This window comes from Gekko japonicus, unplaced genomic scaffold (genome assembly GCF_001447785.1).
Source record: "Gekko japonicus isolate JY-2015 unplaced genomic scaffold, Gekko_japonicus_V1.1 scaffold29, whole genome shotgun sequence".
NCBI lineage: Eukaryota > Metazoa > Chordata > Lepidosauria > Squamata > Gekkonidae > Gekko > Gekko japonicus.
The window spans coordinates 2,260,068-2,280,859 of NW_015172003.1; the positions used below are offsets into that span (position 1 = coordinate 2,260,068).

The 20,792-nt window shown below is 42.3% G+C and overlaps 1 protein-coding gene across 3 annotated transcripts in view; it reads left to right on the forward strand.

Annotated features, from left to right (window-relative positions):
• SLK (STE20 like kinase) overlaps positions 1-20,792 on the forward strand; it is a 75,858-nt gene that overhangs the window by 21,667 nt on the left and 33,399 nt on the right. For all 3 annotated transcript variants that reach the window (XM_015420131.1, XM_015420132.1, XM_015420133.1), the window contains exons 2-7: positions 4,257-4,421; positions 6,120-6,168; positions 8,660-8,809; positions 16,574-16,646; positions 18,129-18,323; positions 19,117-19,198. In XM_015420131.1, coding sequence (XP_015275617.1) covers positions 4,257-4,421; positions 6,120-6,168; positions 8,660-8,809; positions 16,574-16,646; positions 18,129-18,323; positions 19,117-19,198 — 714 coding nt within the window. The remainder of the gene's footprint in view (positions 1-4,256; positions 4,422-6,119; positions 6,169-8,659; positions 8,810-16,573; positions 16,647-18,128; positions 18,324-19,116; positions 19,199-20,792) is intronic.

Sequence of the window (20,792 nt, forward strand, 5' to 3'; positions counted from 1 at the left end):
TAGAATTTTGAGTGTTTGTAAACTGTGATACCCTATATCTGGGGGTCACCCACTTTAAAAAAAATGTAAGCTACCTCTGAATAATAAAAAATATCCAAAGCTAACCCCTCCCCCTGGCATGTTACCAACTTTTGTTGTCTCCTAGAAACAGAACATGAAGTAGGAAAAGGTCTGGAAATGAAGCCATTAGCTAAGCAGCACAGAGAACAATCCTATAAAATATTAGCTTAACAAAAGCCTAAACCATATTTTCTCCTGGGCCTTCTAGGGGGATGCAGAAACTGCTCTGTAACAGCCAGCTGTACGTTAGGGACTCCTGTCTTACATATAGCCTGCTAAGCCTGTTGGAGGTAGTAGTGGGGTAGGCCTTGGAGTTCCCAAGACTGATAGTCATGGGAGACCTCAACATCCATGCTGATGCTGATGCTTCCTCTCAGGCCTCAGACTTGGTGTCTTCCATGGCAGCACTGAGACTCTCCCAGATTGTAGCAGGTCCCACACACCAAGCAGGCCACACACTGGGTTTGATCTTTGGCATGGGGATACATATAGATCTGATTGCTGCACATGGAGTGCCATGGTCAGATCATTTTACCCTGAAGGCCTGGCTGGGTGCCCCGGCACCCTCCTGTCTAGATGGTGAGCAGATTTATGCTCGCCCACTGAGGCTAATGGACCCAGTTGGGTTCCTGGATGCTCTGCGGGATCCAGTGCTCCCCGGTGATTCATTAGACATGCTGACAGAAGACTGGATTTCCCATTTCTCTGAAGCTGTTGATGAAATTGCCCCCCGACATCCTCGTCACTCCCACCGTGGAGTTTAGGGAGAGTTTTGGTGACAGTCTCATGATGAAGCCTCAAGAACATCCTATAGGACATTTGTGACATCCTATGAGGTAGTGGTGAAGACTGTAAAAAGGAAATTTTATACAGTCTCCATTGCATCTACTAGCTCTCGGCCAGCACAATTTAAGATAATTAGTTCTTTAACTTCTCTTACAGAGAGAACTTGAAATGTTAGAAATTCAGCCATCAGCGGTGAGGCTTTTGCAAGCTTTTTTGCAGATAAAGTCTTGTCACTCCACCATGACCTGCTTGCCAACATGATACAGTACATGAACTGGAGGCCCCTTGGCCATCTTTGGATTCTGTACTTGACAACTTCAGCTAACTCTCAGGCCAATGTTGACAGGATTCTGGGTGCTGTTAAACCAACCACCTGCTTCTTAGATCGATGTCCATCATGGCTGGTGAAAGCCTGCGGTGAGGGAATATGAGGGCTCCCCAGTGGACATTATCAATCTGTCCTTCAATTCAAGGGTCGTTCCGGGGGGATTAAAAGAGGCTGTGCTAATACCGCTCTTAAAGAAAATATTTTTGGATCCCACTGATCCTTTCAATTAGTGCCCAGTCTCAAACCATTCGTTTCTGGGCAAGGTAATTGAGAGAGCAGCAGAGGAACAGCTCCAGATTTTTCTGGAGGACACATTGGCTCTAGCATTCCATTTCGGCTTCCGCTTTGGCCATGGGACAGAAACAACACTGGTCACCCTCACAGATAATCTTCACAGAGAGCTGGACTAAGGCAGGTCAGCGCTGCTGTTATTGCTTGATCTGACAGCAGCGTTTGACACGGACAACCACAACTTGTTGACCCACCACCTCCCTGATGTAGGAGTCTGTGGGATAGCCTTGAAGTGGCTTACCTCATTCCTCCATGGTCAGGGACAGAGTGTGTCACCTCGACACCCCTTGGTATGTGGAGTCCCTCAGGGGGCAGTCTTCTCTCCAATGTTGTTCAACATCCATATGCACTCCCTCACCCAGCTGGTGCAGGGATTCAAGCTGGGCTGTCATCAATATGCAGATGACACTCAGCTGTATCTGTTGATAGATGGCCAGCCAGACACCAGCCCATCTAATTAGAGGCCGTGGGGGGATGGTGGAAACAGAGCCGGCTGATACTGAATCCATCTAAGACTGAGGTTCTGTAGCTGGGGGGGGGGGGATCCAGGGTTGGGTGTGTGTGCAAAATCCCAAATCTTGACATTGTGCATCTAACATCGATAGTCAAGAGCCTGGGTGTGTTTCTGGATGACTCCTTATCGATGGAGACCCAGATCACAAATGTTGCCAGACTGGTGTTTCTTCAGTTGTGCCAGATCAGGCAACTGACCCCCTTCCTGTCTTGCCCTGACCTAGCCACAGTAATCCACACAACAGTCACCTGCAGGCCAGACTACTGTAACTTGCTCTACATAGGGCTACCCTTGAGACTGACCCGGAAACTACAACTGGTCCAGAATGCAGTAGCGCCGGTCCTTACTGGAACCCCACTGATAGCACACATTCAACCAGTGCTTCTCCAGCTGCACTGGCTCCAAGTTGAATACTAGGTCAGGTTCAAGGGTTTGGTACTAACCTTCAAGGCTGGGACCCATGTATCTATGGGACCACCTCTCCTGGTATACCCCCTGAACAGCATTATGATCAGGGGAAAAGAATTCCTGGTGATCCCTGGCCCGAAAGATACCTGGCTGTACTCAACCAGAGCTGGGGCTTTCTCGGCCCTGGCACCAACCTGGTGAAACTCTCTGCTAAATGACTTTTGTACCCTGCGGGACTTAGTACAATTCCGTAGGGCCTGTAAGACAGAGATGTTCTGCCAGGCTTATGGTTGAGAACAGCAACGGTTTTCCATCTAGCCTGTATCCCCCCTTTCTCCCCCTCCCCTCATGGGGTAAAGATACAAACTGGTCTATTTTAAGTGCTTACTGCTATTGTATTGTTTTCTGGTTTTGGTTTAATTGTTTTTAACTTTATTACAAATGTTGTATTGGAAGTGCTGTACACCCCCCGAGCTTTACTTACAGGGGAGGGTGGTCTAGAAGTTGAATATATAAATATAAAATAAATTATTAATACTATAGCTTCAGTTTGTGTGTGCGAGCTGCTGCCCTTTCTAGAGAGGCCTGCTTTGGCTACGTTCTGATTCTGGTAACATCCAGATTATTGTGATGTACTGTATGCAGTACTGCTTTTGAACATTTGAAACTTCATTTGATTCAAAATGTGGCAGAAAATAATCTTGCTGCCAGCTTACTTACATTGGATGCTGAATTTTTACCAATCATAATTCAAAACAGTGAAAGTAAAAAAGAGCAAGAGTCCAGTATCACCTTAAAGACTAACCAAATTTGTGGCAGGGTCTGAGCTTTTTTGAGTCACTGCTTACTTCTTCTGATCTGAAGAAGTGAGCAGTGACTCATGAAAGCTCATACCCTGCCACAAAGTTCGTTAAGTCTTTAAGGTGCTACTGAGCTCTTGCACTTTTCTGCTGCTACAGACAGACTAACATGGCTACCCATCTTGAACTATAGCCAAAGTAGTGGTAATTACGTACAAAGTCAGGCTTGGGACCCAGAGTATATTTGCACATGAGCCTGCCCATCAATTTAGATATGCATGATATATGTTCCTCTGCATGCGTTCAGTCTTTGGAGGTAAGGTAAGTGGGCATCAGAGATGGTTTCAGTTGCCATGCCAAGGTCATTGAACTCCCTTCCCATAGAAGTTAAGCATTTGGTGCCTGGTGAAACCATTTTTATTTTCCCAAGGTGGATTTCTGTTGATTTGTTGTCTTGGAATGAGTAATCTCTCTTTTTCCCCTTTTCTGTTTTGTCCTCTCATCTCATTTTAGTAGAATGCATCTGTAAGTTTTTAAATTAATTTTAAAAGAAATTGCTCCTCATGTGTGTATTGTTTCCACCGATATTCCTTTTATTAATTTCTTTATAACTTTGATTTCTATATAATAGCAGTGGTGATAAATCTGAAATATTTTAATACGTATTGTACATGTCAACACTCTCCTGTTAGGCAGTCGTTTCTATGTTTAGGGGATTAATCTAGAACGGGAATAGATCTGAACAAAATGACCAGTGTGTTACACTCTTAACTCACATGATTCCCACTTCTTCCCTCCCATAGTAGCCTTTATACTGGAAGGTCACCTTAACAAAAGAGAGAGAGCCAATTAAAAAAAACGTTTTCAACCTCAAGGAGAAGGGAAATAAAGGGGAAGGGACGGGAGGAGTGTACAATATGCGGGGGGGGGGCGTGAAGAAGGAGGGGACAGATTCCTTTCTGCATATCTTCTTGATCCATTGTGAATACTTTCAAAGTTGCTTAAAGATGGGTAAACACTAAAAATAATATGAAAACATCAATTTTACCACTTCTTTGATCTCTTTCAGGCTCAAAACAAAGAAACAAATATCCTGGCTGCTGCAAAGGTGATTGATACCAAATCAGAAGAAGAACTAGAAGACTATATGGTTGAAATTGATATCCTAGCATCATGTGATCATCCCAATATTGTAAAACTTCTAGATGCTTTTTATTATGAAAATAATCTTTGGGTAGGTAACTGTTATTGTTCAGAGCTGCATGGTTTAGGGAAACATTGTGGGTTAATCCTTAACTGAAGATGAAAAGACAAATGGTGCAAAGGAAAGAATCTTTAATGATTGTATAACCCCTGTGCATTTTGTGTGCAGCTTCGTCGGCGAAATCTTCCAGATTCTTTTACTTCCATTCCCATTTGTACACTTTAGCAGATTCTACTAAAGTGTATACAGGGAAAGGAACTAAAAGAATCTGGAAGATCCCCTCTGACAAAGCTGCAAGTGAAACATGTTGAGGGGTTATACAATCATAAAAGAAAAGAAGAAGAGGAGATTGGATTTATAGCCCACCCTTTACTCAGAGTCTCAGAGCGGTTTACAAACTCCTTTCCTTCCCCTCCCCACAACAGACACACTGTTGAGGTAGGTGGGGCTGACAAAGCTCTTTCAAGAACTGCCCTTTCAAGAACAGCTCTGACAGAACTATGGCTTGTCCAAGGTCATCCTGCAGCTGCAAGTGGAGGAGTGGGGAATCAAACCTGGTTCTCCCAGATTAGAGTCTGCACACTTAACCACTACACCAAACTGGAAAGATTCTTTCCTTTATACCATTTGTCTTTTCATCTTCGTTTTGCCTTGGTGCGGCCCCCTCTTAATCCTTAACATGCTTTTGTACAAACTGTGATCAGTTATCATATTTAGAAAACAAATGTTTATGCTCTTGTGTTAGTAGACTATCTAGTAAAAATATCTGTTGAGCACTGTTTTGAGCTAGGAACTATTTTTAAAAAATGAAAAGTTTGCTCTTGGTGTTGGAAAAGGGTTCCTATTCTTGTTATGTTCTGAAAGGGATAAAGTGTCAGACTGGAATGAAGAGACCCAAATTGACCTGGTGAGACTTCACTGAGGGAAGTCAGTAGCCTGCTGTTGAGGAAGAAGATGGTTCTATGGACTTGTTGATTTGGATGAGCAACTTTCCTCCCTTAAACTCAGGGAAGGGTTGCTTTCTGCCAGTCTGAGTGAAGATAACAGATCTTTCCTCACGATGTACAGGATTTGGTATTGGGAACAGAATATGGGAGCCTCAGAGTCTCAGGTATCTTCTTGTGTTTTCAGTGACATGTCTAATCCTAGGAAAGGCTGAAAATGCTAGGCAATATCTGGTGAAATATGAGAGAGGACTTCTGGTGGTCAGAAAGTGGTTAAGTGTCTCTTCGTCTCCCTACTTACCAATTAGCAAAAATAATAATGTAAAGAAAACAGACTTTGTGAACATACTTAATTTCATTGCTTGCTTTAGATATTGGGTTTTTCTTGGTGCAGAGTTGGGTCTACCTTTTGTACTTTTTAAAAGGGTATATACAGCTTTACACATAGGTATTAATTAATGTTGTTCAAGCCTAAGGCCTCCCTAGAAAGAATGCCTGGGAGGGGGGGAGCAAGAATTGCAGTGGCTTTTGTTCTCTGAGGTTATGGCTTGCAAAATATCAGACATAAATTTTGTCTTCATTTCCACAGTAGAAACCAGTAGGTGCTAATCTGAGCATCTGTACAAGAACAAAGAAAAAAATAATTGCTTAGACAACAATCAGAAACCTTTGCCTGCATGGGTAGCATAGCCTTGTTATTTAGTTTCTGTATAGTGCTGATGAGCCAACTCTTAATTTCAGTACTTCCATTTTCTAAACAGCTGAATGTTTTGTTTTTATGCAGATCCTGATTGAATTTTGTGCTGGTGGTGCAGTGGATGCTGTAATGTTGGGCAAGTGCAATCTGTGCATTACTTTACACAATAAATTTTTATAAATTAAGATATTTATATTCCACTTTTCCATTCTCAGAAATACAAATAATAAACCGTTAGAAAAAGATAATTAACTATATATATAAAACTCTGAAAGCAAAAAAGTTCATAACCTCTGTAGCCATCAAATAGTTTAAACATCTTTAACTGATGGCCAACCCAAAACCTTCCAAAATAGATTCCCCTCAGGCTGTAAGGGAATTTGTGATCTCAGTAAGACAGTTGCATTAAAGGACTTGCTCCTCATAGATGATGTAGGATACAATTTGGGGAGGATCTCAGCAACCTGACCAGAGCTAGCAAGGGTTTTGTGAAATAGGGGGAAGTATCAGCTGTAACTTCTGAGTTACCTTCAGGGAAAGCCCCACATTGCAGCAGTTAATTCTAGAGGCTAAAAATGTATGGATTAGCATAGTAAGATCTCATGTGTCCAAAAGTGGTGTACAGCAAATGTAGGTGACCAAAAATGCTTCTGTTCCTAGCAGCTACATTTAGGGAGCTCCTACAAGCTCTAAATCTGCCCTGATGGGAAGATGATTACCATAGTAAGAATCAGCATTCCCTCTAGAGAACTGTGAATATTTATAGTACCCTTCCTTTTTCTCGGGACTCCAGCTTGTTTAACCAAGTGAAATAAGGGTTTATGTTTAATATGATGCCAAACTTATACACTAGGTGATCTCACAGGGTGTGCTACATCTGTAAAGTACCATAAAGCTGGACTTCTGGGTGAATTGTAACTTACAACAGCACTGGGGGGGGGGCTGTTAATATCTAGTGAACCAATTCTGTGCTAGTAGTGATTGTCTTAAACAGCAGCAGTACTGGCTCATATGTTGTATCCCTTATCATGGTTCCATATTGGAGTCAAGCAAAACTGTAATAATTAGCAATGCTGGTTTCCTCCCCAACTCATTCCTTTCCTATATGACCTGGGCTTGGTGTATATGTAACCTTTTTTGCCTTACAAGAGCCAGGTTAATGGCCACAAGATTGTGGACGGCCCATTCAAAACCTGAACACAAACAAATAACATTTATTGAAAAGCGAGAGAAACAACACAGTCAGACAGGGAGGTTTAACAAAACAGTATGAACAACAGTTATAATGGCAGTCCCTAACTTAGAGTAGAAATAGAAGGAAGTCTTCTAGTCACTTTTCCTGAGAGTCACTGAGAAAGCACGTTATCTCACAATCATCAGCAGCCACTTTTCCTCACAGGATTGACAGCTCAATCCAGAAGAGGACTTAAAGGTAAAGGTTCCCTTGCTCGAAAGCCAGTCGAATCCGACTCTAGGGTTGCGGTGCTCATCTCCGTTTCAAAGCCGAAGAGCCAGCGCTGTCCGAAGACGTTTCCGTGGTCATGTGGCCGGCATGACTAAACACCAAGGTGCACGGAACGCTGTTACCTTCCCACTGAAGTGGTACCTATTTATCTACTTGCAGTTTCTTGCTTTCGAACTGCTAGGTTGGCAGGAGCTGGAACTAGAGACGGGAGCTCACTCTGTCATGCGGCACCCAGGTCTCGAACTGCTGAACTACCGACCTTCCACAGCCTGCAGTTCAGCGTTTTAACCACTTGAGCCACCACAGCTCCTCTGCTCTGCTCTCCTCTGCTAACTGCCTCTCTCCATTTCCATGGTCAGGTTTCCCCAGGAACCTCTTCTTTAGAAATTCTCCCCCCCTCCTTGGAACTCTCCCCCTACACACTATGCATGTGAAAGCATGTTGCACAGTTTAAATAGTAAATAAACATTTTTACAAGGCTTACATATAATTTTTGATATAAAAATAAAGTATATTGATTTTATGGGAAATAATGCAGCAACTTCTCAAAGACTAAAACTGCATATTATGTTTAATTTCTTGTTGGATTTTTTGAATATAGAACTATGACCCTGAAAACCTTGGGTGTGTTAGAAGTAGGCTACATGAACTTAAACTTAAATAACTATTGCAGTGGCCACACTTCTGGAAACAAGCCTCAAAAATTCTCAAGTGTTCATGCTCCCTTTTTCTTTAATGTGGCTGCTGGACTAAGGATTGCTTGGTTTGTAATAACCCATAACTTCTTGTGGCATCTGGATTCATATGCAAGACAGTCCATTATTTTATTGGATTCAGACGTCACAATCTGCAGCTTGTTTCTAATTTGTTTGATCATTGTGGTACAGAAACTGACTTTTTTCATCTATAATTACTTTAAAATACTTTCTAAAGCTGTTTTATTTTGTAGGTGTGGAATGCCATAGTAAAATCTTAATGTAGTTAATAGATTACATTTAATAATCTGTATAGTAAAATGAGGCAGCATTTGAATTTTGTTGCATGCATTAAGATCTATGTATTTAACCTTTATTTGTTTGGTGAACTGTTTATTTTAAAAGTAACAGTCTAGACTTGTTGCAAAGATAGTTTTTGTATCTGAGTTAGTTTGTATTTCTTGTAGAACTTGAGAGGCCATTAACAGAACCACAGATCAGAGTAGTTTGCAGGCAGACTCTTGAAGCACTGCATTATCTACATGAAAATAAGATAATCCACCGGGATCTAAAAGCTGGCAATATTCTTTTCACATTAGATGGAGACATAAAACTAGGTGAGTATTGTACAAGGTACTCAGCCACTATTTCTGTTTTGAATTGTACCAGTGTAAAAAGAAATCTCCTGGTTTATATTATTTCTTGGCAGTATTTACACATCATGCTCCCTAAGATGCATAGGTAAGTTTTGTTGACCTGGAAAATAAGTAATTTAAGTAACTATCCTAATTAAGCATAGAAAACTTGTGTTAGACTTCAGAGAGAACAGGGCAGGTCCTGTGCCAATATTCGTTAATTGTTTAAATGTGTGCTGAAAACTGGCAAGTGGGAAAGCATTTGGTGCGTACATACAGGATACCTTAAAGTGGCTATAAGGGATCAGATAAATAATGCATCTAGCTCACTGTTGTAACACCTGCTCGGGGAAGATTGCCAGCAGCCACTGGTTTTAATCTCATAAAACTGGGCACTCAGTTTAGTCCTACTGGTATGGCGTAAGTGCAGAATCTGGTGAAGTCCTATAATGCCTTGCTCAGGAAATGTCATGGGTATGGTTAATGAGTCATCATGATATCTGCCCATCAAATATTGGCCTAACCACTCAGAAGCAGCACCCTACTCTGCACAGAGAGTTTATAAATAGTCCCTCCATATCTTGAAATTGAATGATACTGTGACTGTCATGGCTTGAGATCTATAGTAGGGGAGGATTTAAACCCTTTTGCTATAATAACTGGTCTCATTTTTTTATTTTCAGAAGTATATAGAGCTTCTTTGTTCTGAGCATATTTTGGAACATTTTGGATTGGATCCAGCATAAAATTTCCACTTACACTAGATCTCTTGTGCAAGCAGAAATGAAAAGACTCTGGTAACCATGTGCACTGTCAAATTTATTACATCCCTATTTGAGTTTCTGCTTGCACAATATCATGTGTAACCAATATTGGGCACCATAATATATAGAGAGGAAAATGCTAGGTGTTACACAAGCGGAACTGTACTAAGTCCATTTGTTTCCACTTGCACATCTCTGAATTCAGGCCTGCATGTTGGAGCCTGCTGAAGGGAGGAATGAACAACTGGGGAATTTACCTCCTGCATACCCACCCGCCCATATCTTCTCTTCCAGGATGTAAGCTCTTTAGGGCCCTGACAAGACCAGTTTCCCTTTTCCCTATGTTGTCCCCCTCAACTGATTCTCAGTTGCTCTGGATATTCAGAGGGCAATAAGTATGCTCAGTTCTCATTCAATGATTTTTGGTGTGGATTCTTATTTTAATTATGATTTTTCTATCTTTTTCTGTGGATGGGCCCTTTTGTGGCCTTTATGATACTCAAGCAGCTGTGAACTTTGCTATAGGTACCGTTATGGTCTGTAAGGAGTTGTGGAGGGTGAATGGTTATACAGTTTGGAAATTCACACAACTATGCGAATCTCCTCCAGGATTGGATAGGCTCTCACGGGCTTGAGTAGCTCCATATGCCCCATCTTTTTCTGCTTTTACTCCCTTTCCGCAGACTCCACTAGGGATGTAGGCTTCAAAGATTTTCATCGTGTCAGATATGTATTTTGGGTAGAGTATTGTTTTCATTATTGAATTACCTGTTCAGGATTTGGGTGGGTGGATTAAGGACCATTATTTTTGTCATTGTTCCCCCTCCCCGACACGTCAGGAGCTGTGAAGAAGGGATGGAAAGTGAAGAAGCCAGCTCTGGATGTGGCATGCTGGCATTGTCCAGGCTAGAGTTTTCTCCTTTGTGACAGCATAGGTGGCAGCATAGCCTGCCCCATAGCTGGAAAAGGGTGGGCAGGAAAGCTCCTGGACTCCCACAATGCTTGGCTGTTGCAGCTGCTGTTTTCTTTCCTGGCACTGGCTTTTTATTTATTTTTTAAACCAAGAGTTGAAGAGCATTATATTGATATTAGGGGTGTGCATTCAGGTCTACCCGAACTGAAAATATACCTGAAAAAAATCAGTATTTTTTTAGTATGTTTCAGCATCCCAAATGTTGTCTCCGAAAACAGAGGAGGCAGGAGCAGATTGCTCCCTTCTCTCAGCTGTTCGTTGGGCTTCTACTGAAGTCCCTTTTAACTTTAAAGGGACTGCAGAAGACAGCCTGAGGATCAGGATTGGCTGTGCTGAGGGGAGGGAGCAGACTGTTCCCACCAGCTCAGCTTGGATCTGGCTTTTCTTGCAGCCCAGTTTAAATGGGGGTGCAGGAGAAGCCACCCCAGCCAGGATCTGCATGCCTTGCAGAGCGATCTCCCCAAGGGATGCAGATCCTGGGTCTCGTTCCTCCAGCATGGTTTAAATCGGGCTGTAGGAGAAGCCATCCCAGCCAGGATTTGCATGCCTTGGGGAGCTATCTTCCTGTGGCACACAGATCTTGAATCTAGCTCCTTCTGCAGCATGGTTTAAACCATGCTGCAGGAGAAGCTGTCTATGATGAACCCCTTTATCTCCCCAATTATCTGGCAGATTTTCCCCGCCAAATCTTCAGTACCCCTTCTGTGACTGAGTTGCCCTACAGTAGGGTGTATATATTCTTTGCCATAAAAGACTTAACTGTTCCACCCTATGTTTAGATATTTAGTTTAGGCTTTTTCTCAGTTCAGGAACTCTACTTAAAATATAGGAGCTGTCCAGTTTTCCTTAAACCCTTCAGAAATGGTACTTGAGGAAAATTAACTTTCAAAAACAGAATAAAGATTTTATTTAACAGGCAGGGAATATATGTATATTAGGAATAGTCAAGGTTTTGAGATTGCTGAGGTAAAAGCTTTCTAATATTTACAGAGGCTGTGATCACACACACTAAATAATCCATTTTTAATCCACTTTCCAACTGGATTTTTACTGTGTGAACTGGCAAAATCGAATTCAAAAGTACATTGAAAGTGGATTGAAAGTGGATTATTTAGTGTGTGAGACCGCAGCCAGAGTTGAATTCTTAGAACATTCAAGAGAGTGTATTTGTAATTGTTTCAAAGCTTGCTTTCTTTGAGTGGTGCTTCGTTTAGTGTAATTCAGCACTAACAATGTTTCTTGATTTCTTCCTTCAGATATTACAGGTTTTCCTTTAAATAATACAGGTTTTCATTGACTCCTCTTTTTTTGCCCCCCCGGAGGGGATTTTTTTATTTCATTTTTCTAAAGACTACAAATCTACAATGAAAATGAGGGAAGGGAACAACAATTAGGGATAAAGAAAAGAACACCTACTACTATCTAAAATTCCAAGAGAGGAGGTCCTCCAAATCTCTTAAGTACAAAGTCAGTTCTAAACTCGCTAACAATTTTTTGAACTTAGTCAGATCTACTATTAAAACTTTTGAATCTAAAATTAACTGTTAAAAAGAAAACCCCCAAAGCATCTCATTACAATAATCTTTTTTCAAAGGCACAATACAGAGTCCTTCAGCCTTCATTACTTCTTATCCTGTCTTCTTCGCAGTTTATAAGGACTTTAGGAGCCGCTGCCCCCTTCTCTGACAGAGAGTCCTCTCCAGAAGACCCCGAGTCCAGCTCACCACTGGACTTACTGTCCTCTTTATCGCCTTTCTCTTGCTCACCCATCTGAATTTTCAAAAAGTCCCGTGCTTTGGAAACAGAGTCTATATTTTCCTTTTTATCTTGAAGTTTGAAGGTTACGCCCTCTGGATACAGCCACCGATAGCTGATTGCGTTTGTTTGAAGAAAAAGGATTAAATCTTTGTATTTCTTTCTCCTTTGTCTTATTTCAAATGGGATGTATTTAAGGATCCTGATGGTGCTGTCCCCGATTTTCGAGGTTGTTCCCATTGTCGCTCTCAGGATAGTCTCCCTCACATGTCTCTTTGAGAATCTCATTACTATTTCCCCAGGGAGATTATTCTTTTTATATATATACGGAATATGACCTATAGGCCACATCCATTTCGCTCATCAAGTACTCCGCCATCAAATCTGTCACCGGGGCTAATGCTTCACTCAGCATTTGCTTCAGATTCTTTCCTTTAGATTCTGGGACACCCTGTAATCGGAGAACCAAGTTTGCCTTCTCCATTTGCAGCTGTAGAAGTTATTCCTCTGTGGAGACTTGCTTCTTTTCCAATTTTTGTACCTTTTTCTTCACCTTTTGAGTAGTGGCGTCCACTTCTTTCACCTTCTCAGCTGTTTGCTCTGTAATTTTAAGGGTTTCATTCACTTGTGCTTGCTGGTGGTGATACATTTGGTCACTGTAGACAACTGTTCCTTGACATTAGTCATCTGTTCCAGCAGGGGGCACAGAGATTCTGCCAACATTTTAGCCAGCTCGGTGGTTCCTTCTGGTTTTGGACTCTCCCCTTTCGCTTTTAAAAGTTTCTCCTTCTCTGTCCTCTTCCCCGCCATCTTTTATCGATTGTTTACTTTCGCCGCAGTTTCTAAAGTCTCTGACTGTGTGCTTAAATGCTTATACACGCCTTGGTAAGTTTTTCTCAACAGATTTCAACGCTTCCGCTTCCGCTCCCCCCGTTTTTTCGCTTAAAAGTTCATGTGCATGAGAGGAGACACACACACCCCGCTCGTTTCACTTCTCGGTCCGTGGGGTGGGGAGCTTTCTTTTTAAATTAGCATTGACACTTTATTATGACTCACGTTCATATTGGTCTTCCGACCTCGTTTAGCCTCTGATTCAACCGCTCGATCCCCAGCGCTTGTCCCGGTCAGTATCACTAGGTTCCATACGGACACTCGCAGGAGGGACCGTTGGGGCAGAGAGGCACCTCAATTCCCCAGCATCGCGCTGGCGAAGAGGCGACCTCTCAAAAGCCCCATGGCTAGAAGCCCTTCGCCGGGCCTTATGGGAGGCAACGAGCCTGTGTACCCCCTCCTTCCCACTCGTGCGCAGCTCGCATCCTCGGGAGGTCCGGGAGATGTGACTGCTCAGCGTGCCGCCATCCACCGGAAGTCAGGTTTTCATTGACTCCAGAGGGGTCTAAGCTTCTCTCCTTTGTCACAGACCAGGGTTCTTTTCCCAACCCCTTTCACTGGCAGGAAGTTATTCTCCTTGTCCCTGAGAAGCAATAACTCCTTTTACTATTTGGCTTGTCTGGGAGTTCTCTCTGCCGAATCCTTCTCCAATATCCTTCATCTGTATAAGGCTGTTCTGTAGCTTTTCTGACTGAGAAGTTAAGTTCTTAGAGTAGTTTTAATATATTTAGTGGGGTTTCTCTTCTTCTTTCAGTAGAAGTACTTTTCTAACTTTTGCCCATCAGAAAACACTGACTCCCAAATGTCTCTTCCCTAAGAATCCACCCTCTGGCTACTGATTCAGACATTTGTTTCAGGCAACCAAAAGGCGAAAGACCAATTTGCAAAAGACCCCTTTTCCCTCCAGTTCAGCTGTTTTATTTTCTCTCTCACCTTATGTGGGCCAATCAGAGAGTGAGCAGAGCAGCCAATCACATGAGCTCTTCTCTCCAGGGAAGATTAATTCTTGAACTCCCTGACTTTAAAAAGCCTGCTTTCCATTGCAGTCTGTCACACTGTCCCAGTTAGGATCTGCATGCCTTGGGGAACAATCTTCCTGAGGCACGCAGATCCTGGGTCTGGCTCCTTCTGCAGCATGGTTTAAATTGGGCTGCAGGAGAAGCCATCCCACCCAGGATCTGCATGCCTCTGGGAGCAATCTCCCTGTGGCACGCAAATCCTGGAGCTGTCTTCTCCTGTGGCGTGGTTTCAAACAGGCTTCAGGAGAAGCCAAACCATCCCCCGGATTGGGATGGGTTTAAAAAAAATATATCCAGTACCGTATATACTCGAGTATAAGCCGACTTTTTCAGCACATTTTTTGTGCTGAAAAAGCACCCCCTCGGCTTATACTCGAGTGAGAAAAAAATGACCCCAGAAAATGCCGCCGCTCCGCAGCCAGATATCAGCCTGTAGTCACTGCAGCCCGCCTGCCTAAACTGATCTAGTCACTGCAGCCCGCCCGCCTAAACTGGTTGCTAGATCGCCTCCCGACTGGTGTCTAGCAACCAGTGACGTAAGAGAGAGGAGAGCGGAGACTGACGTGCCAATAATAACAGCGGAGTTAAAAGACCTCCTCCGCTCAGCAGAACACTAGAAGCCGCCGCTGCCCGCCCCGCCTCCACTGGTTGCTAGATCGCCTGCTGATTGGCGTCTAGCAACCAGTGACGTCAGAGAGAGGAGACCGAGGCGGACGTCCTCCTCCACGCCTTTTCCGTGCCGTACTGGGCAAGAACTTGCCCACATCTGTGTGCTAGTTCGTGGGGTGCATCGCATACAGTTTCTACTGTAAATTGACCTCTTTTAAGAACTATAACTAGGGCGTACAGTATAGAGCTAATTTATAGAGCTAATTTACTGTTTCTCTTTGAAATAAATATTATGTGTTTTTAATGTAATTTTATTGGTATCTATTATTTCTGAAATTTACCAGTAGCTGCTGCATTTCGCATTTCCCACCCTAGGCTTATACTCGAGTCAATACTTTTTACCAGTTTTTTGTGGTAAAATTAGGAGTCTCGGCTTATACTCGGGTCGGCTTATACTCGAGTATATACGGTATTTTTCTTCTCAGGTCTATTGGACGTGAAAAATTTTAGGATTTCTGAAAAATCCCAGATCTGAGTACTGTACCAGTATTGGGATCTTAGGTCCAAGACCCAATTTGAAAATACCATTTTTTTAAAAAAAAAATGGCACACCCCTAATTGATATGTGTACCAGGTTCTATGAATTCTGTTTCATTTTTTAAAAAAAATCTCTCGCTCCTTCCATTTTAGTGCTATAAAAAGACGGTTGATAAGGCTGATCCCTTCTATCCTTGCTTTAACTGACTCTCAACAGCTTTGAACATTTGTATTTCGTGGAACATATTTTCTTAAAATTGTTTGGTGTGTTTTTTTCTCTTTTTGATTACTTTACAAAGCCAAGGTGGGTTTTTTTATATACCCGAGGGTGTCCCTGAAGTATCTAGAATCCCTTTCCTTATTATGTGGTTGAAAGAGGAGACAGCCACTTTAATGTTTGATACAGTGATGATGATAAAACAATATCCAATGTTGTCGCATTCTAGTATGCTCAAGAAACAGAATCCAGGATGTACATAAACACTTTTACAGACCCCCCTCCCAAGAGTATTTTGAGTTGTGCATGTATCTTTGTCTGTCCCTTTCATAATGATGGGCACATTTTTAGAGTATAGCTCAGTGAAAATAGCACATGTCTCTTAGGCCTGTTCTTAAGATACAATCTACAGGTTTGGGTTTCCTTGATAGTCAGCAAAAAATTGTGATCACTTCACCCTGACCCTTCACTCACTGACTCTGTGAAGAAAATGGTCACCCTTGGACATTTTGCTAGGCTTCAGAGATATTTGAAAACAGTAAGAAGTCTTGTTACTTCAGAATGTCTCCAAAATTCGGTACAACTATAGGAATGACTTCTCCTGCCTTATCCCTACCAAGAGGAGGCTTGCTACAGCAAGCAGACACATGGGCCTTCAGAGGTCATCAGATGACAGTTTTTACTATCTTGGAGTGCCTCCAGAGCTGAGTATTGGGTTGAAGATGAACTTGCACTGCTTTCATCATGCATTTGCATGCTTGCTGGGTTAAAAGATCCTTGCACTACTTCTGAACTGATGAGTGTTCCTGCTTAAAAAATTAAAAAGATTATGAAGATCATAGCATATGAGGAGTTGAGGGTTTTCAATGATGTAGCTTGGGAGGTGGTAATGGATTTGAGGAAATGGCATGGTATCAAAATAATATCATGTTACGAGCATACAATTCTTAACTAGGCTTTTTCCCCCTTATTTCTCTGAAGCGGATTTTGGTGTGTCTGCTAAAAATACAAGGACAATTCAGAGACGAGATTCTTTCATTGGTACCCCATATTGGTAAGAATGCAACTTTGTAGTTACTTCACAGTGAACTATTTAATAATATTATTTATTCATGAGTTATTCAGAGAGCTTTTCTACACAAGCAATAGTTGCAGTGGACTAAATGATTCACAAAGTTACAGAGGCCCCTGCCACACGGGGGGGGGGGGGAAGGGCCCAAAGTGTGGCTTTTTAGAGCTGCACCAAAAGACACGCGGCGGCGGGATCAGATGGATCCCCTGAGCCGCCGCGCAGTTCTCCCGCGCACGATCAGATGCCGGGGGGAAGCCACTGAAAGGAGAGTGAGGCAGCCGAACTGTGCATGTGTGCGCATGCGCAGTTTGGCCGGGAGCCTCGATTGCTCCGGAAGACGGGCGTGCCGGTGATCTCACGGCCACACTTGCTGTGCCATTTCCGGTAAGTCCTGCTCTTTTGCAGGTTCTTTTTTGCAGCGGGTTTTCCAGCTGAAGGGACGGATCGGGGACGGGTGCGCGCCGCTTCCCAGATGTTGTGGTTTGATCGCGCCTGTTTGTTGCGCCCCCAATCTGTCCCTCTTCCAGGCCAAAACCTCCCGTGTGACCGGGGCCTTAGATAGTTATTAGGAACTGTGGTCTATGCTACTGTGTTTAGTTTACTAAAACTAAGATCCCACTGTGTAATTTTTGTATCGTTTAATGTGTCATGTTTTAAGACTTATGCTTTGCTTTAGTTCTATATTTAGATTCCTGATTGGTTCTACAACCCTAATCGTATTGTATTATTTACTGAAAACTCCATCCTGTCAATTGTGTTGACTCACTCTTTGTAATCCACCTTGAGTCCAAATGAGAAAAAAATACTGTAAATGATGTAAATAATAAACCAGTCAGGTGCCTGTGAAACACGCAAGGGGGATCACCCCTCATCACCCTCTGGTGCAACTCCCTTGAAGCTCAGCCACAGAAGCAGTGGTGTCTGGGAGTTGCCTTGAGTCCAGAGCAGCTCCCGGCATCTTCTGCGGTCAGGTTCCCAGTTTTCACTGCTGCAGCTGAGCCCGCTAGCAGCTTCCAGGTTCAATGGCGGGGCCTGCTAGCAGCTCCCAGGCTCTGTTACCACCGCAGCTGCCTCCACCCAGGCTCTCTCCAGCTGCCCCACAGGAAGTGCATTGTCTGCGCATGCACAGACAACACTTCTTGTGGGGGAGATTTAAACCCCCAGATGTATTTTTTTAACTTTTCAGATTTTTCTTCAAACCCAGGGAATCACCCAAGTTTGCCCAAAAGTCTGTTTGGGGTAAGTGTGCCCCCATCTACAGATTTAGGTTTCCGCAGATAGGGGACATACTTGGGAATTAGCTATATAGATAAATAATACAGTGTCTTAAAGATCTGCAGTAAGCAAATTGAATGACTGAGACCTCTCAGAAGTTCTATTATCAGTATGTATAGCACCTAGTTGCAGAGTAGTTCTTAACAATCCTATGTAATGTTTGTTTTTCTTTCTTTTTTTTCACCTTAGGATGGCTCCTGAAGTGGTAATGTGTGAGACATCGAAAGACAGACCTTATGATTATAAGGCTGATGTTTGGTCTTTAGGCGTTACCTTGATAGAAATGGCTGAAATAGAACCGCCTCACCATGAACTGAACCCCATGCGTGTTCTGCTGAAAATTGCCAAGTCTGAACCACCTTCTTTGGCACAACCGTCAAAATGGTTAATTTACTATTTTTTAACTTTCAATTGATTTGGCCTCGTTAGCAAAACAGCTTATGCTTTAAATAACAGAGTTTGAAAGTACTTTTCCTGAAAAAGCCAAGTAGTCATATTAAACTTTGCTTGATACAGTTAAAGCTATATTTTTCATTTGTATAGAAGTGAAAACTTTGGCAGATGTGGTGTTACAGAGTGGGGGAAGCTGTATCTACTGAAATATCATCTTGCATTAAAATTAAAGGAACTCTGTCCTACTATCACCTCTTTTTTCCCTTTTTTCTCTCCTTCACTTTAAAAAGAAGCCCAACCAAACATAAAGAGGATACTAATAGTGACAAGGATATCATCCACCTTGAATCTTCACAAGTCTTACTTATGAACCAGTTGAAGATCACTATTCTAGCTTTCAGTTGAACATGTGCACACTGCAGAAAGGACCTGCTTATCTCAAGCTGGGAGCATGGTTTTCTGTCTTTAACTATTGAAAGAAACTAGCACAGAGTCCAGTGCATCAGTTTTCATACAATGATATACAATATAATTATTATCCTATAGAACAGTAGATAAGCTTGGCAAAAAGTAGAATTTTTGTTTTGAAACATAAGTAGATTACATTTGTTACTTTTTTATTTAAAGTAATTTGAAAGGCCCCACTGAACTTTGCCATTGTTCATTCTCTTTCTTGCCATGTTTTTGTGCTGGCAGGTCATTTATGACAGACTCAGACGGAGGAACAAAATGCCTTTATTCAATTTGCATGTAGCTGTGGTAGATTTAAGTTTCTTTTCTGCAGGTCAGCCGACTTTAAAGACTTCTTAAAAAGATGTTTGGAGAAGAATGTAGATGCCAGATGGAGCACTGCTGAACTTCTCCAGGTAGGAGGAATGAAATGTCTTTTGTGTTCATTTCTTGAGCTTCTACTCATAATGTATTAATTATACTTACAAATTCAATTTTGTTCATGTGTTCAAACTGCTACCAGTCATGGCTTACTAGAGGGACAGGAGCCTTCATTGGCTGGTGAGCTGCTACAATATTTACATATTTACATCATGTAAATATTTGTACCAAGTTATGTTTGGATTTGTTCTTTCTCATTGCATATGAAGTATACACCCAGGATCCAGCCAAGGGAGAAGCTGTGGCTCAGTGATACAGCATCTGCTGGGCATTTAAAATGTCCGAGGTTCAATCCCTGGCATCTCCATTTAAAAGGAACTAGTAATAGACGATGTGAAACCCTCAGTCTGAGACCCTGGAGAACCACTGCCAGTCTGAGTAGACAATACTGACCTTGATGGACCAATTTTCTGATTCAGTACAAGGCAGCTTCGGGTGTCATGACTCTTAGTTCAAAAAGCAGTTTGGCAGCTAAGCATGAGAGAGTTCTCAAAGAGGACATAGAGAGGGATATGGCAGCCTGTGATTTTCCCCCATCATTGTTGCCAAAAACGTTTTTGAACTTGAGTTTTCAAATATAGGGGTTTTTTTTGGGGGGGGGGGCTGAAAATAAATCACAGGGGAAAAGTCTTGGACATGCATGTGCCCCTGGGGATCTCAAACCTTGTTGCTGCTCATGTTGAGAACCTTTACTGTATATCTATCTGCCTTTTACTTTTTTCATATTGTGAGCCCCTTTGAGCAGTTTCTGGAGCAGTGGTACATACACTTGCTGAAAAAAACAAATACTACTAATTTGAAGAGCCAACAGATAATTGCTTAATGTAGCTAGCTACGTTCTTTTAAAACGTTGAAAGACCTCTGAAAGAGTGCAAAGCAGGAAGGATAGTTTTCTGAAAAAACAACCTTTGCTCCAGCAATATAAAAAGTGCAGAACTGTTGACCAAAAAAAGCAAATAAATAAGTGGAGTTCACATTTGCAAATATAAAATGCTAATTTATTTTTAGAAGAATAATTGGCATACGTTGTTCTTGGAAGTCTCACATTTTAAATTAGTAGATACGATGGACACCCAGATCTTGAAACATAATAACAAAATCAGTTCGTACTATGGGAGCAGTCCTGAATAGGTCTATTCAGAAGTCCCATTTTATTAACTAACTACCAGGAAAGTGTTCTTAAGATTCCATCCTGAATGTCCTTTAATTTCAAGACTATAGTCTTGTGATATGTGCTCTACATGGGGCTACCCTTGAGGACTGCTTGGTAACCAGTTGGTAAAGAATGCTGTGTTTTGCCTGCTAGTTGGACCCAGAAAAAAATACCCATATTACACATATCTTTGTGAGCACTGCAATAGCTACCTGTTTGTTTGCAAGCACAGTTCAAGATGTTCTTACCTTCAAAGATCTTCATGGCCTGGGGCCTTCATATCTGCAAGATCATCTCTCCCTCTGTACTTCCCACTGGCAGTTGCATATCAAGGCCTATGTGGGTACCGTGCTTCAGGGAAGCTTAAACCTCAGCTGCTCAGGCAGGGTCTCTCCTGTGGCAGAACCAAGAATGTG